This window comes from Condylura cristata, unplaced genomic scaffold (assembly GCF_000260355.1).
Source record: "Condylura cristata isolate star-nosed mole 26May11 unplaced genomic scaffold, ConCri1.0 scaffold00002, whole genome shotgun sequence".
NCBI lineage: Eukaryota > Metazoa > Chordata > Mammalia > Eulipotyphla > Talpidae > Condylura > Condylura cristata.
Genome location: NW_004567103.1, coordinates 29,145,350 through 29,163,298, shown reverse-complemented (window position 1 = coordinate 29,163,298; position 17,949 = coordinate 29,145,350). Strand labels below are relative to the sequence as shown.

General features: G+C 36.9%; 1 protein-coding gene across 1 annotated transcript in view; it reads right to left on the bottom strand.

Moving 5' to 3' along the window:
• DNAH7 (dynein, axonemal, heavy chain 7) overlaps window positions 1-17,680 on the bottom strand; it is a 205,444-nt gene extending 187,764 nt beyond the window's left edge. Inside the window, exons 1-9 of the mRNA XM_004674839.1 lie at window positions 17,617-17,680; window positions 15,558-15,577; window positions 15,256-15,318; window positions 10,273-10,381; window positions 9,372-9,516; window positions 5,441-5,531; window positions 4,351-4,531; window positions 2,537-2,612; window positions 1,120-1,245 (exon numbers count right to left, since the gene is read on the bottom strand). Of these exons, the coding sequence (XP_004674896.1) occupies window positions 1,120-1,245; window positions 2,537-2,612; window positions 4,351-4,531; window positions 5,441-5,531; window positions 9,372-9,516; window positions 10,273-10,381; window positions 15,256-15,318; window positions 15,558-15,577; window positions 17,617-17,680 (875 nt within the window). The remainder of the gene's footprint in view (window positions 1-1,119; window positions 1,246-2,536; window positions 2,613-4,350; window positions 4,532-5,440; window positions 5,532-9,371; window positions 9,517-10,272; window positions 10,382-15,255; window positions 15,319-15,557; window positions 15,578-17,616) is intronic.
• Between the last annotated feature and the right edge of the window lie 269 nt (window positions 17,681-17,949).

Below are 17,949 nucleotides of genomic sequence, written 5' to 3'. Positions count from 1 at the left end.
TTGTAGAGGTCTTTTACCTCCTTTGTTAGGTTGACTCCCAGGTATTTGATTCTTTTTGTTTTAATTGAAAAGGGGATGGTTTTTTTTTATCTCTGTTTCTTCTGCTTGGTTGTTTGTGTATAAGAAAGCCTCTGACTTTTGTGTGAGACCATGAGTTTTTTAATCCATTTTATCTTTTAAAATGAGCTATACTTTCTTAGACATCTGCCTTTTATATTCAATTATTGTAATTTGCATCCTATGGTAATGTCTATACTTATACATGTATCGTCACGCAGATATATATCTACTTCTCATATATACACTATTTTTTCAAGCAAAAATACTGCACAATTTGTCATTTGTGACTGCATTACAAATGCTATCTCTGACACTAAGTAGGTTCTTTAAATACCATGAATTTGCAAAAATGCTTCAGGTTTCTACATCTGAGAAGCATTCACATAGTGTCCTCTGATCCATTACCACACACAGAGCAGCCCTATAATTTCAAGACCTACAGCGATTCAGTAAAAATGACTGCCACCCTGAGTAAAGATACCCTGAGTAAAGATACCCTGTGTACACAATATTGACTTCTACTCAGAGGGACAGTATTCAGGATCTTCAACCTGTTCTTAATGTTCACATAGAGTGTCCACTGCTTATGTCTACAAAGGCCACGTAAGAGTTGGTGGGATTCTTTTTCCACCCACAGACTGTAAATCTTCTTTCTTATTTGTCTTTATCCTGCATAGCTTGGGGTCCTGCACTAATACTTCTGGTGCCGTGATCATAGAAAACTAATTATGGACACATCTATTTGCTGTATCCTCTCGGCTTTTTTATTTTTCTAATGTTTCCTCTTTACATTTTCTCATCCATGCCTCCTGATATTTGTTTAACAAAACTCTTCATGGACAGTACTGAACAATGGAATCCCATTCACCACCAATGTTTTGGCAGTTCCATCTGTGAACCCACATAAAAGAAAACCGGTGGTGTTTTGAAAATGAAATGCACTGATTTCTTAATGTGTAACTAAATTTTACTTAAAATAGTAAAAGAAATAATTAAGATGTGATAAAGTTAACTTACATCTTAAAAAAGAAAAAACTTAGTAAGGACAGAAATACTCACTTAAAAGTATTGTTCCACAAATCTAGCACAGCCAACATTGTAGGATTCATTGCATTTAGGTGATCCCTAATATAATTCCTTGCAGATAAAAATGATTTTCTCCAAGGTTTTGGAAGAACTTCCATTCTGGAGAAAAAAACAACATTTACTTTCTCTGAAAATAAAAAAACATTTTATCATCAATGTATAATGGTCTAATTAAAGAAAATGTGATGTATTATAGTAGTAATAATATCAACTATGTGTGAATATATATAAAATTCATACTGTATGATTTTCTGGAATTATAAGAATATAATGCACATGAAATTAGAATCTTTAACACATAGGGGTTTTTCCCCTAATTACTCAGTCTATTTCAGAGCACAAATAACTCATAATGATTAAACAGTAACAAAAATAGGCTTTCATACACATTTTGAAAAATTTTTTGATTTTCACCAAAAAAAACCCTCATTTTCCCTTTATTTTAAAAGTATTTACATGATATAGTCCAATCTGCCTCTGGAAATTCCCTTGAACTTCACTTTTGTTAGTGTATAATTGTTACTTAGAAAAACACACTCTTTTAACATTATTCGAAGATGTTTACTTGGTAAATCCTAGGACTTGATTAATTTTTATATGTTAAAGATATATCATCTTCATCTTTCAGTATATATTAAATATTTACCCTTGATGCCTATCATGTTTATGTTCTCACTAGTTATAAACACTTAGCCTTGTTTCACTATACAACAGCAAGTGTAATCCTGTTTTTCAGTTGTGGTAAACTTTACTATTACAAAAGAGAGTATCTGTATTTTCCCAAGAGAAATGTTATTCTCAGAATTCATGTTGTAAATGGCTTGTTACTTTTTGTGCATTTCATTATGGGAAACAATTTGGGGCACTTTTGAGTGATATAAAAGTAAAACCAAATTTATTAATTGAATAAACATAGTTGCATTCTTCAAACTATTTAAGATACTCATTCAGAAACATTAATTATTTTAAGGGAAAATATAAATAGCAAGTGGCTTTTCACCATTATGTGTTCCATACAATAATCCATGCAGTAAATTAAAATATCTTTGATATCTGCATATCTTAGGGCAACCTTCATGATAATATTTTTGCATATTCAAATTAATTTTGAGCTTTTATATTTTTATATTATAGCTGAAAACTATATTAGTTGTCACAGAGATACACATATCTACATCAAGGTCTTCCACAGGGACATATGTTTTAATCACCTAAGGTGTCCATCTACTCATGTAGCTATTTTTCCATCCATCTATCCATCAACTTGTAAATGTAACACTTTAGGGCTGAAATACAAAAATGATAATAAGACAAATCTGTCTTAAAAAACATATATGTGAGAAAATGCAGAGTGAAAGAACAATATTCTTAGAGAAACCTGATTGCTTACTCAGCACGATGGGGTAGAAGTTCATCTACCTTTTTATCATCTTCTTTTTCTCTAGGATCTTTTAAAACAAAATCAACTAAAAGAGAATGGGAAAGTTCTGGTCAACAATCTTTTATTAACTGTAGCATAGTTCTAAGAAATTGCAAAACTAATTTTATTAAAATTGTGTTTTTTTAAATAATGACCAATTTGTGCATTTATGAATATGAGAAAATGTATGACTGTCTTTAAGAAAATATCTTCTTTCTTATAACAATGTGTCCCCATTATTTCACTTGAAAGTAATATTGCTTTTTATGTTATTTTCCCTTAGCTATTCCACCACAAGTAGTTCTTACTAAAAGTTCAATAATGCAACATAAAGTATTTTCCTTTCACTTAGGAAAGCTATATTTGGCCTATTTTCTTTTAAATTGCTTAAGTGCTTAAAACAACCTTGTTATAAGTCAAAAAAGAAAGCTACTGCTTCTGCTCTCTGTGGTCTTCAATTCACAGTTCTAATTCTCCTGTCCATCTTAAAAATGCTCTTTCTAAAATGTGAATATATTACCCTACACTTAAAATATTTCAGTGATTCTCTTATTTTCAAATGCTTCAGGCTTTCAGATTGTAGGCTTTTGATATTCTTTCCCCTTACACAATGTGCCCTATACTTTACCGTAAGAAATAGTCACGGACCCAGAAAGAGCTATTTGTGCATACCTGTCATCATTCACACTATTTTCCAGGTCAAGTATATTCTCTAGTATACTGTCCATCCTTCAAGATTCATTTCACATGTCCCCAAATTCCTTCCAAACAGGACTGCCTTATTGTGTGTTCTGTTTCACTTCTCATTACACCTACTCTTACTCATTATAATTTAGTGATTTGAACATCACTTTCCTTATACTATGATTCTTTGGGAGTAAGAATTTGGATCTTGATGGTTTTTACCAGACTATTCAGTAAAGTCTTAAATGCAATGAATGCCTTTCTCTCTCGAAAATTCTCAGAGAACTCAAAAGCATAATAACTTTTCCAACTTTAACACAGTATTAATTATACCAGGTTTAGAATCATAACCAGTTAAAAAACCTTTTTAAAAGTATGGCCTCAAAGAGCCTGTCTCCACAGATTTTACTTCAGATGGTTAAGAAATCATTGCTTTTAAAATAATTCTGATTTTATTAGTCTTAGAATCTTTTGGTCTAAGCCATGCATCAGCAAATATTTTTACATAACAGGACCAAACTATTTTCAATTTTTTTTCTCTTTTAAGGTGCTTAAGAACATAGTAATCTTTTGAGTTGTTTTTAAACTATGAAACCCTGAAAAAGTATATGAAGTTGTGAAACACAAGTCCTATATCACAACTACTCTACTCTGCTCAAAAGTAGCCATAAAAAATATGCAAATGAGTGTATATTGCTGTGATCCTATATTGCTGTGTAAGTAAAATGACTTACAAAAATAGGCAGTAGATCAGATTTGGCCAATTAGAAATAGTTTTCCAACCCCAGGCCCATAGAAACAATTTGGTAATTTAGCCACTTTCTAATTTATCAGTAATATTATTCATTCAATTATCAAATACTGTATGATATTCTTCAGTTCTATCTTTTGCTGGGGGATATATTCCTACAAGTAAAAAGCCTATTTTTTAAATTTTTTGTACTTTATTAATGAAATTTGCCTATGACATTAAGTAATAATACAGTGATAAGAAACAGCATCATAAATGTGAATTTCATGTATAGGTATTAACTCAAAAAGAATTTACCTTTAATAATACAGATATTAAAGGTAGAAAGCAAAGAAAAATGTTTATTTACCTATGGATTTTTTGACACTAAGAAGATAATCTTCTCTCATTTCATCAGATAATACAACTATGCTGTTAGTGAGGACTTTGAGATGTTGAGGGACTAAATCCAACACATGCTCTAGCCAAGAATCTTCCATTGGGGCTACATGGTCAGTATCAATTCCATGGTTAATATAATAGTAGTATCTCTACATAAAGAAGAGCAAGAAATGTAGACAGCTTTACTATTATAATAAAAATAAAAATAAAAATAAAAACTACTTATAAAATTAAAGTTTTAGGAGGATAAAATGTTTACAGATCATAAAAAAAGTATTCTGTACAGTTCATAAGGCACTGAGTTCTCAAAAATATAATGAAAAATAAAGTTTTTAGGTCATAGCTACATTGTAAAACATTGTTATATTATTAAATATGTGTGAGTAGACCCCACAATAAACTACAGTTTATTACTATAAATGTGTGGTTTTATTATTTTGTTATCTTTTTATTACTGATTAATCAGAAGTGAAATAGTACCAATGTATATTGATCTCATAAATATGACAGACAATATTTTGAAAATTCCCAATTAAACTATTGGTATTCTATACTGTAATTCTGCAGTTGACATAAAGTAAAATACTCATTTTCAAATATGACATTATTTATCTAATAATGGACACACAAGTAATATTAACATATTAGAAAAGAATTTTCAAATTAAGAATATTAAGGCCTTTGATAATTATAATGTTAAATATTTTTCTGTATTTGAAATACTAAAAGTAGCACAATTTCCAAAGCAAGCTAATATGCTCTGTAAAGTACCCATTATAGAGTTAAGATATCACTCATAGAGTAATACAGGCATATAAAAGCTATATTAAGACTGAGTCTACCTTGAACAAAGGGAGAAGTAAACTTGATATTCTTTGATTGTGGTCTTAAGTGGCAAAGGAAAGAATTGCAATAGAGCAATTACATGGAATTCATATATTCTACTATAGCTCAAAGTTCCACAAGGGAAGAACACAGAATAACCTCAAAAGTATAAAAATGTCTTCCAATGTTATTTTTGTATTCAAATATAGTAAACACAGAAAAAAACCTGTTACCAGGATGTCTTTCTCTACTGCAGAAGTGTTTGGTTTTGGAAATGCACTTTCATCATGGGTAGCTGCCTCTAAGACAGCAGAATCTTGTTGCCTAAAAAAAAAAAAAATGGCAAACACAATTCATATATATATAAAAGGCAATTAAAACACAAATAATTGGATATAAAGATATCGGGATGATCTTTCATTAAGAAGAAAAAATGAGTTGATGAACATTTTGTAAGTAGCACACATATTTGTTTGGTATCATAAGCCTCTCCAAGATCATTTTCTCCTTTTTCATCAAGAGTTACTTTGAAAATGATGTGTAAGCCCTAATTGGAGGCCACATCCTTTTTCATGGGCTTTACTTGTTCCTCGTCATTACTCCAAAACTTAGTTCTCTCCTAAAATTTTGTTCATGCATTATTTCTAAACCACATATAGTTATGTAGAAATATGTATTTTAAAAGTGCACTAATGCCTTTTTTAGTTTTATAAAAAATACATTCTTCAAAACATCATTTCCCAGATTTGTAGAGACATACAAGTGAACAATGAATGACATAGATGTTAATATGCTCCTTTGTATTTATCATTAGCTGTGTTCACATATAACTATAATTTTATACTTATAATTCATTTTAAAGCTATCCCAAATATGAGCCACATTTTGTAATGTCTTAAGAACTTCATTGTGTGGAAAGGATAGTTGACATCTTCAAGAAAAGTAACATGTTCTATATTTAACCTCTGTCATTCAAACTATTGTATTCTGGATCCCAACTTTATCTGTGATGGATAGGTGTCATTAATGTTACATCCTGCTAACTGTCCAAGTAGTAGAAATGAGGCTTACTGATTTATCATTCTCAGCCATCATACTAAGGTATGTACACAAATGTATCGTCTAACTTATTGTCTTTTGCAAATCGAGAAATCCACTGTATTTAAACTTAATATTCATTTTCTTTAATTATATGTACCAGAGAAAAGAGACAAGGCAAAGTCTCAGTAATGTCTTAATAAATCTGTTTCATTCCATGTAAGCGGGCAGTCCAAAACATGTAAAGAGCAAAGGAGTACAAAGATAAAATCATGGGAGATATATAGTTGGAGAGAGGAGGGTTCATTATTTTAACTGAAAAAGTAATGAACTCGTTATTTTGTTGGTTTACAGTAAAGAGCAATCTACTCAAGGAATCAGGACTTCTGGGTTCAGATTCAACTCACATACCCAAAATCTCATAGCATAGAACTCTCACAATTCCCTCTTTGCATTTGTGAGCACTTGGTACTCTGCCCTCCCATGTGGGCAATAAGGCAGCCATGCAAAATGGCCATACCGCCAGCAGAATGCCACAGAATGTCACACAAAGCAGAGAGGAACTAGTAATTTTCTTTGCATAAAACAACAAAAAGTTGTTTAATAATTGGGCTGTTGTTTGTTGTTGCTTTAATGGCAGAAATGCTCATCTTATTGACCTTGCTGAATCCTGAGAACTAAGCAAACTTCACCCTCTGTGTCTGGTCTGACTAGAAGAAAGCAACAAGATCAGGGTGCTGAAGAAAAAGCAGCAAGATCATGGTGGTTGGGAGCTCTAGGAATAATGACAGAAATTCTTGCAGCTAAAAATGAAGAGGCTTTTAGTTCTAAGGATCTATGATTCTATGTTATAAGGCTACGGGCAAAGAATTTGCTAGCTGGCAATGATAATAGAATTTTTTTTTTTAAAGATTTATTTATTTATTCGTACAGAACTGGGGTACAGGCCAGAGATGCGGAGGGTGAGAGGATTCACCAGACACAGAGCGGGGTGCAGAACAGGCAGATCAACGAAGTACACTGCTGAGGGGAGCAGCGGGCGGGTCAGGAGAGGTCTGCCTAGCCATGTGGTCACCTCCGGGGCAGGTGGGGATCGAACTCATGTGGAAGTGGCTTTAGCTTCTTAGTGCAGTGCTTTAACCTGTTGTGCCACCAGAGAGGGCCCTAATCCTCAAGACTCTTATATAGAATATATGATATACTTTACTTCTAAAAAACAAGAAGAACCATGTTGATATATTTTTCTTCTTTGTTAAATCAGTAGTTTTGGGTTTTAGATGGTGACTTAAACATCCTTTTCCTCAAGTTTTCCTGTAAAAATTATAGTAGTTTTAAGCCATGATTGTGTCAAGACTTTATCAGCAGAAGGAGATATTTCAAGAAATTTCTGAAACACAAAGCGATGACACAGAGTAGATGAAAGAGTTGAACATACCCACATCCTATACTTTATGCAGAAAGAAACCAATGTGCTTAGGAGACCCCAAGAAATGGCTCTGGTCTTGCAGCCAGTAGGTACTAAAGGAAGAAATCAGTGGGAAGACTGAAAAAAAAGTTACCTGAAAAATTTCATGCCAGAAAATTAAGACTTTGAAATTTCAAGAAACAGAAATTACAATATGTGGTTTCACATGTTAGGACAGTCAGTTAAAGAAATGAAAACATATGATCACTTTTAAGCCAACAGGACTAAAGAGAGAAGAGAGAAATTTCAATCCAACAGAAAGCATTAAAAGGAGTAAAAATAAGCAAAGGCAACATAAAAACAAAAGTTGGAGAGGAAACTGAGAATACAAAATAAACTGTTGAAAGTTAAATGCACAAAAAATTACCAGTAAATGTAAGTGGGAGTAAACATGCTATTAAAATAAAGAAACTAAGACTGAATTTTAATAAGTCCACCCATATCCTATTTAAAAGGCATAACTGAGAAATGACATACAATGATTCAAAATGGACTTCTGTTTCTTACAATACAGCAGCAAAGAGAATCTGAAAAATCTCCCAGTATCATTTTATAAATACTCGGTAATATCTCAAAAGGCTCCTTTTGAACTCAAAATTTAACAAGAAAGAAAGGAATACTCAGGAAGAGAGAAAATGAAATGGCAGGGCAATCAGCCAAAGCCTATGGCTATGGATGTCCATCTGTAGGTAGGGTTTGCATATAATGCCCATGTGGGTTATGACATGATTCTGTAGGCCTGAACATAATAGGGAATTCAAACCCAAACTCCTGGATGCTGCTAAATCCCCAAATGGGCTCTATCCTCAACTAAAGTAGAGCCAGAAGCCACAAGGACAGGAGTTGTGTAAAAAAAAAAAAAAGATGATTTATCTTGGCTAAAATGTCAGGCAGAGAAAAAGTTCCTTTTAAGAGCTTGTAATCAGAGCCCTATCCTCCTATGGGTTTGAGTGTTGATTTTACACTATTTGTGTGATCTGAGAGTGCTTAGACCAAGTAAACAACATAAGTGGGCCAAGCTGGTATTAGTATAGTAGCATCTGGCAAAAGCAACTTCCAGGCTGTCTAGCAGAGGCACATACTCACAATCCCATAGCACAGGACTCTCACAATTCCCTCTTGCCATTTGTAAGCAGAGGGTACCCTGTAGAGCAGCCATGCAAAATGGCCATGCAGCCAACAGAATGCCACAGGAAGCAGAGAGGAACTTGTAACTTGATTTGCATTGCTCTCCATAAACTGAGCCAAGTCTATCCTCTGTTCACACTGCTGATTATTTCACCCCAAAGAGCTTCTTTTTTTTTACTTAAGGAGACCTACCACAGGAAAAGTCAGCACACCGTGTATGCCAAAGAAATGGGAAATAAAAAACTGTCCCAAATCTTCTACCAGCCTCCAAGACCACAGTCAAAGGCAGACATTCTGCTCTCATTCAACATCAAGGATTAATGACAGGATGTTTTCAGCTCAGGATATTTAAAGTGGGACATGCTTAGTAGGGTTAAGCACAATCTTCATTTTTCTATACACTGACCTCATTCCACCAAGACTTGAGGCCTCCTTAAGGATGCACAGCATTCTTACATTTTTAGTTAAAAAGTTCCCAGGGAGTCTAGTGAGGGTATCAGATAGTGGCTAACCTGGTTAACATACAAACTTACATAATGACATTAACAAGTGCACTTCTAAAATTCTCTTTTTCTTTATGTAGAGATTTGGTCTTTGTTTTAGAAGTAGAAGATCCAGGACAACTATCATCAGCATGGTCTAATTTGCACCTTTTCCCATATCGTTCCATGTATTCACCTTGAATTGAAACAACAACAAAAACAAATCGAAACTCAGCCATCTGCAAAGTAAACTAAAACATTTAAGTGGTTAAAATAAAATGCTAATATGACTTCCAAGAAAAAAAAAACTACAAGATCTCAGATACAGTAAGTATAATTTATTAATTTATTTTCTTTCACTACCAGAAAGTTAAAGTTACTATTGTTTTACCTTATAATGGAAATCTCTGGCTAGCTCAAGAATATTCAATTAAGTTATTTTATATCTTGAATAATATGCTGATATTCACATTTTCAATATTTGCATAGAATTTTCTTACAGCAAGCAAGATCAAAATTATGACAAACAAAATACAATCCTATTTCAGAAAATTTAAAGAACCATAATGAAAAAGTATTAATAGGCAATGTAACAAGCCTGGTGAGTCAAAATAATTTCTAAACATTTAAATGAGTAGTTGGAAGTAATGTTTGTAACTTATTAAAATCCCTTAGGAAAATATCTTATGTCTTTGATGCATAGGCAAATTCTGAACACAACAAATCAGTTTTATTATAAACATCCCAATTCTTAAATATCTTTTATAGCATTTACAACAGCTTAAAATAACTAAGAACTGGAATCAATTATTTCCTGAGGGAAAACATTTGGGATAAATCTTCTACTTGACATAACTGTCATTTCAGTTTTACAGTTTTATTACTTTATTTGCTAAATTATTTTCCTCAAGAGAATTTCGTTAAGTCTAAGTAGGCATATTAAGGTCCTTACCGTATGACATTTCATTTTTAACACTAAACTGTTCTGGAATGGCTTCCTCCTGCTTTAAACTCAGATGGAATGATGGGGCCGCCTGCTGCCATTGGGGTTTGGTACTCACCTGAAATAGGAAATGTAAACACCATTTACAAAACAAGATGAGGAAAAAAAATACTTTTCATGAAGTGCAAGACTATTTATAAACAGTTTCTCAAACAAAGCAGGACATCTGGAAAGAAGACACAAACAACAGCAAGTGCTTTCAGGCCTTTGAATGTCCGCAGTGTGTGACACTGGGAAATATGGCCAAGGCTGCAGGCACCTGTTATGTAACAAAGGTATGTTCACTTGGGGAGACTCCCCATCTCCAGATTTTACCAAGTGGTTTTGATGCCTTTTTTCTTTTTTTTTTTTTTTTAAGATTTATTTATTTATGCATACAGAACTGGGTGGGGTACAGGCCAGAGGACAGGGGCTGTGAGAGGATTCACCAGAGACAGAGTGGGCAGCAGAACAGGTGAATCAACAAAGCACACTGCTAAGAGGAGCAGCAGGCAGTCAGGAAAAGTCTGCTATGCCATGTGGGTCACCTCTGGAGCAGGGATTCGAACTCATGCTGAAGTGGCTTTAGCTTCTTAGTGCTGCGCTTTAACCCACTGTGCCACCAGAGAGGGCCAATGCCTTTCATTTTAATAAGAGGCACTCTCTGCTGGGCTCCACTGCTCTGATGGATTCCTCTGCATTCCAGCCACAAAAGATCTTCCAGTGCTCATGACACTAAGCAGTTCTACACTACTGTGACAAATCCCGTATTAAGACTTTTGTTTGAGGCAGGGATAATTTCTTGTACAGTTTGTCAGATTTCACAAAAGGGGGGAGGAATGTTAGGTGATAACAGCCAATGACATTCAGCTTCAGGACTGGGAGACATTTGAGGGTGGTGGGAGTACTGTATCCACATCCTTCTAAGGGAACAATAACTAACACAGACCTGCTGTTACTGCGGCCAGCTTGATAGCCCACGCTTGTGCTGGCTTCTCTTCCTTTCTGATTTACTTTCCCATCCCCCTTCCTTCCGCTTCCAAATAAACGACCTGCACCCAAGTCCTTACTCCAGGATTTTTCCATCACAGGAAAATAATCTAAGACACTTACAAATGAATACTTTTGCATCCTTTTATCTGCCCTTCCATTTTTCTACTCTCATCTTGCTCCATAAAAGTCTTGAGATTCCTGAGAGAGCAATGAGTGAAGATACAGAAACACTGAGAATCAGGTCACCAGCTCATAGCTGCTGGGAGCCCCCAATGTTGGGACACACTTGAGTTCAACAAAACAGACAACTGCTAGACACATGGATATCTGTGGGTCTTAACTACTGCAGGATATTTTTATCCAAGTGCAAACAATCAAATGTGATGCTTCACAATGTTGTAAGCATGTACCTTATTTTTTTTTTTAAAGAAATAGTTTCTTAATCAACGGCTGACTTTTAAAAACAGCTCCTAAAATTATGGTCCAAACTCCAAAATTACTAAAAAAGACAAATATAGCCAGATATGAACATGAAACCAGATTTAAATCCGTCAACAAAAAACATTTAAACTACTAGCAACCTTTATGGCATCTATGCCATCAGCAGGAAAGAGGTATTATTGAATTCAGTCACTGAAAATTAAATAAGAAAATTTAAATTTACATTTGAAAACCTAAAAGCAACCAAAACACAATAAACTAAATTTAATTTTTTTCCCATTTTTAAAATTTGTTAAACTCTCGAATATCATCTCCACTTTAAATGATCTCTGTGTGAGTGCTGGGGTAGGTCACTGAGTGGACATCACCACTAGCTGACCAGCCAACCATAACTGGGACCTTGGAGATTCTTCACTGACCTCTCAGTCCTTCAAATGTATGTCCTGCCTAGTGGTCCCACATGGAAAGCCAATTTCAAGTGTGAGAGAACAATGCTTGTCAAGATCATCTGTGTGGATAGTAAATGTGACTAAACCCAGTTAAAGCCTCAATTACATAAACCTTTAAGCTATTGGAGAGCAGGTGTAGAGATCTATTCTTCTTGTGGCCACCCAAAGGAATCCTTGTAGGTAAATTCCCTTATCTATCTGACTCTTTGCCCTCCATCTTTCACATTTCACCTGGTAACTTCCAGTGTTGTTCACCAGCAACTGGTGATTGAAGAGACTTAAAAAAATGGGTTTTGGCAAAGGCGAGTTGGTTGCCAACCTCTGTGTGGGGAAGGTGGCCTGTAGGGAATGTATAGTTATCTGCTGCTAAATTCAGGAAGGCAAACAGATGAGAGAGCAGGATAATAGAGAATTTGTGTACCATTTGCAAAGGTATGGAAAGTGTAAGTTGAGTATAACAAACCTTATTGGAACACCAAGATGAAAACCCTGGAAAAGTGAGGAAAATGAAAGGAAGGATGCTGCAGTGTGACAGCAAACACCCCATGCCAAAAGATCCCTAAAACAAAGGAAAGCTAAAGCACAGCAACAGCAGCCCTCACCACCAGGGTAGCCCCCAATTCAGGACACATTCATGGTGAGAGAAAACATTCCCACTGAGTTTACTGATACAGCTGCCAAGTTCCAACAATAGGCCAGGAAAAGTACCCAGGCATGGATAGTGTCGCCATGGTTAGTGTCGTTAAGGGATACAAGGGGCCATGGTTCATTTCCCTAACCAAGCATGAGAGAGAGGTAATGAGCAACATCACAACACAACCTGCCCTCTGGCAGTGCCTGCAAGGTGTTTAAGAGGCCCCCTGCAGGAAGCCTAGCCCAATGAGGGAGTTCTCCCTGGCTACTCTGGAAACTTTGGAAATCTCCTGAGAACGTAGGACAGATTTTCACAGGATTGGAAATGAGATGGACTTGCAGACCCCTGTTGTTGAAGGCCCTGTTTGATATGCCCTACTTTAAGATGTAGACCAACACTGCCTCTAGGGGCAGGCCACTGGAAGTGGCCCAAAGCCTCATGCTGAGCTCACTATTCACAAATCCCCCCTGAAATCAACAACAGGCAGTGGCATTGCTTGTACTGGAATGAAATGTACTCTAATACATGTAATCTTCAGAAGTTTTCTGGCCTCCCTTAGCATCAACAGTCAGAGGGCAAAAGGTTATGGTCAAGGAGGTTCATTTGACAATACAAATTGAGTGTTTGCTACTATGAGATTTTCATTTCTCTCATTAGAGAATATATTTGGCATTGATAACTTACACAGTCAAACTATTTGTGAACTCTGCCTCTAGGTTAGAGTAATCAAACCAATACTAAGGGGAAACACCAACATGAAATATTTGCTAACTTAAAAAAATATGACTGCCTCACAAAGAGGCGCCTGTGCTACTATCCAACACTGACTGTTCATATCTGATGACTCTGTTGATATATCTTTATTAAATCACAGGAGGATGCACATGAATGCCCTATGTCAACTGACACCTTCCCCTCCACTACCACTGGTCTGCAGGATGTACTATATCAATGGTTTGGGTCATTGAGTTCTTGATGGAAAAAAACTTACTTATTTTGGGAATCTTATCTGAATCTTTTTTTTCTTTTTCTTGCACATGCCTGTAATATCGTTGTGGTATCTGCCTCCAATGCAGCCATAAGGTTGCCAAAGGAGCCAACTCCATGCTAATGAACCCCTTGCTGAAAGAAGAGGGGGTGTGCAATTGTGAGAGCTGGTCACAAGGGTAATGTTAGAGAATATCATGAGGATGTGGCCTTTGACCAGTGAGCTGGACATGGGCAATCAAAAGCACCTCACTTTTCTTCTCCCTCCTTGAAATTTACTTTCTGTTCACTGTTCTCATGGTGGGAGGTACATTCAGGTAGACAGTCTTAAGAGAATGATGTGTTCTCAAGACCATCTATATAGAAGGTGAAATGACTGAACCAATAAAGGTCTAAAACTCTAAGATTCCCCAGGTAGGAATAGAGATCGGTTCTCCAGGACACCCCACACAAGTCTTCTAAGTAAAGTCCTCTGCATATGGACCCCAGTTTCAGCTTTCACCCAGGCAACTCCCAGTTTGTAAATTAACAACAACAACAACAACAAAACCCACAAAGTGAATGCTACAGTTTGTTCACAAGTTTTTAAATAGCTATAAAAATGCTGCTTTGGATGTAGCTTGAAAACATGTTAAGTGGAACATGCCAGACAGAAAAGAAATATTTGTGATTGTACATACATGAGGTCTGAGAGTAGTCAACAGAATTGTAACAGAAGATACTTGCCATGGGCTTAGGAAAGAATTATTCTTTAATGGGTACAGGATTTCAGTTTAAGAACATGAAAAGAGCTCTGGAGATGGATGTTGATGATGGCTGCACCATGGTTGAACCATCACTTAATTAACTTATAAAAGTTACAAAGCTGAAACTCATTGGCATTAAACTCAAGATAGCTATTAGCCATAAAGCTAATCACTGCATTGCACGTATCATGAAGCACTACTCAACCTAAAATATCTAGGACTTCCTCTTCCACAGACAATGACAATTTATAGTCACAACAGTAAAATGCGGCAAGATCTGAGGAATCTTCTGTGGCAAAGCATTTCAGTGCTGGAATTTTCGTATACACAAATATCATCAACTCTTCCCATTTTTAATCTCAGAAACTGAGGCTCTAAAGTAAATGAGCCCACTCAAGACTGAAGAGCCATAGCCATTAGTAACAAAGCTACAAGCCAGGCCTCATTTCTCACTCCAACACTGATACACTTTCTACTGGACCACCTTGGAGATTCTTTTATCCACATTATTCAAGTATCCCTATCCCTACTAGGAAACTGTAGTTTACTTTAAGATGTTTTTCTTAAGATGTACATACACTTCATAGAATTTTTCCCTCAGAAAGTAGCCAATGGAGCTTAAAGGTCAAAATAAAATCAAATGTTCAAGTTGAAACATAACATTTTTAAGGAGCAAAAGCCCAATTAAGTATAGGTAAATTACCAGAGATAACTGTGGCAAAACTCTTCCTGGCATTGTTGATTTCTCTTTGCTGGTTGGTTTATCCTACATAAAGAAAACATGAAATAAATTGTTAATGTCAAAATTGATTCACTTAACCAAATTTAACAGAGTGTACTATAAAGTGAAGCATATATTATCCAAAATTTCAAAGGCAATATTTTTCATTTCTCAATGTTTGTCTTGGAACTGCTTCCTTTTTTGCAAAGACAGAAAGCTAAATTACTCCCAATAAGACTTATCAGAAAGCTTTTTAAAAGTGCGGGAAACTTTTAATCCATTACATCTGGGAATTCTGTGAACCCTGAAAAGAAATACAAAAAACAAAACAAACAACTGAAATCTGAGTAAAAAACGTCATCAGGCAGCTGTTGAGGGTCTAGTCCCAGACCCATGCAGTTGCAGCAACATGTCCAGGCATGTCCACACCACACCTAGCCTCCCAGGCCCGTGCCCCCTATTGCACCCCAAAGCAGAAGAAACTGAAACCACACAGATGGACAAAGAGCACACAGGACTGAAGGTCAAACATGCACTGCTTGAAGCACTGCCCACCAATCAAAATAATGTCAAACTGAAGACATGACAGGTGTATAGTGGGCCAGAGTGTGAAAACTGTACATCCTTTTTTTTTGTAAGCCAGTGCTCCCACCCTAGTAACTCGAGTACATAGCTAGGGTGATTCTTGGTCTCTGTGCCTTGGGCTGCAAGCCTAAAAGCCCAGGATTAACTTGTCCTTTGTTCTAGCTGACCAGACACTGAATTCTTGGTCTACCATCTAATTAGTGTCCAGGGCTGACTCATGTCCACCTCCCTTTTCTACCACAGTTGTCAATTTTGTCACAACCAGCCTGCTTCACCTCCTGAGGAGATGGTGTTCAGGTGAAAACTCTCAAGTTGCCATGAAAGAGATTTGTAATTCCTAGCAACAAATTTCAGAGAAAGGACAGCAGTCTCCTTTGAGTAGAAAACAATTCCATGGTAGAAATTTCAACTAGGTAAAAGGAAGCAATTTTGAGAATGAAGGTTTAATATGGAAAGCATAGAATATGGGTTGTACACTCCTGCCAATTGTCAATTTAGCTTCAAGTCCATACTTTTTGCCCTTCTTTGGAATATTTGACAGCATACTAAAACACTTCTCCTTTGCCAATCACAGTGATGTCAAATGCAATAAAAGAACATCCACGAGGAAGACTTTACTTTTCATCCTGGCAGTCAGCACCAGGTCTAGGGAACCTTCCTGGTCTGGAGTGCATGGCTGGCCCAGTGACACACACCCGCCACTGAATCCTGTGGGCAGCTTTCCAGAAAATTTCCCCACAACACACAGAGAGGCCTCAATTCAAGCTCTTCAGAATCCCAGGTGGTTTGCTGACTTCTCAGCCCAGACCTGAGCCACCTCAGGAAACACATTTGCCCCCCCCCCCACCAGCGGCCCCCACCTCCACACTCCTAGGGTCTAAGCTTGGAGGAAGGGCTGACTCTTCCACCTTTTTTTCTTGAGCACTTTCCCTTGGGCCTAGAGGGAGTGGCTGTCACAATCCGCTATTCCTGTACTGTTCAAAGCTATGTCATCTAAAACACCCACCAGCCACCTTGGCCACTGACCACTTGAAACGTGGCTCCTCTGAAGGGGGATGTGTAAAATAACAGATTTTGAAGACAGCACAAACTGTAAAAAAATGTAATTTATGTCAATAGTTTTACCTATCCAAGTAATTTCATATTGATAACATTGTGTGCTACTTATTGTTTTAAGAGGTGTACATGAATATCTCAGAGTTTAATTTTCTTTTAAACTCAGAGATGGAGTCCAGCAGATGGCAGGAGAGGGCTCACCTCCTCCAGATACATGCAATTAAACTGCTGTAAAAGAAGCCCCAAACCGGCTGGAAAAAAACATGACTACAGCACATACTAGGAGCACTGGTCCAGCTGAAAGGAGATCTTTTTGTGACCTTTGTTTAGAGTGATTACATTGCAGCACAAGCCACAAGAGGGAAAAGCAGCTGCTGTGCCGGGTCGCCGAAAGCTACTCAAGACACATGTCAACATCAGGATTACTGAGTCCCAGCACTGCACCGGGCAAAGGGGTGCAGGAACGGGGCTCAGAAAGGAAAGTGCAGTTGGGATTGGTGGGTCCTCTGAGCAAGGATGGCTGACAGGAACCTGAGGCTTTTAACACAGAACAGCCTGAGAAGGGTCAGCGCATCTGGGTTTCCTTATAGAAACAGCTCCAGGAGCCCAGGATGAGCTCGTGGATGGACACATGCCTCCGCCACCCCAGGGCTAGAAACAGGTGGCTAGAAACAGACATTAGGCAAATTAGAGCTCACCTACCTATCGATAATACCCCGGTAAGACTCAGTGCTGGAAAAGAACACAATCCCTGCCCGGTGTACATCTAGCACTTGAAAATAATCTAGAATGGAAGTGGACCTGAGAGTAAAACAACAGAATTTGGGGGTGTGGTGGGGTTCAGGTTTGTGGGGTCTCACTCCTGCACTCACAATCGCAAGACTGGACTCAGCTTTGGGTTTAAGAACAGGGTTTGTTGACTAATGGACGATTAAGAGAAGGAAAGAGCTCCTAAGGCCACACATGGCCGGGCCTACCCTGGTAGTGTCCACGGCGTCCAGTTGTTCAACCCAAAAGCGCCTGGCACAAGATGGC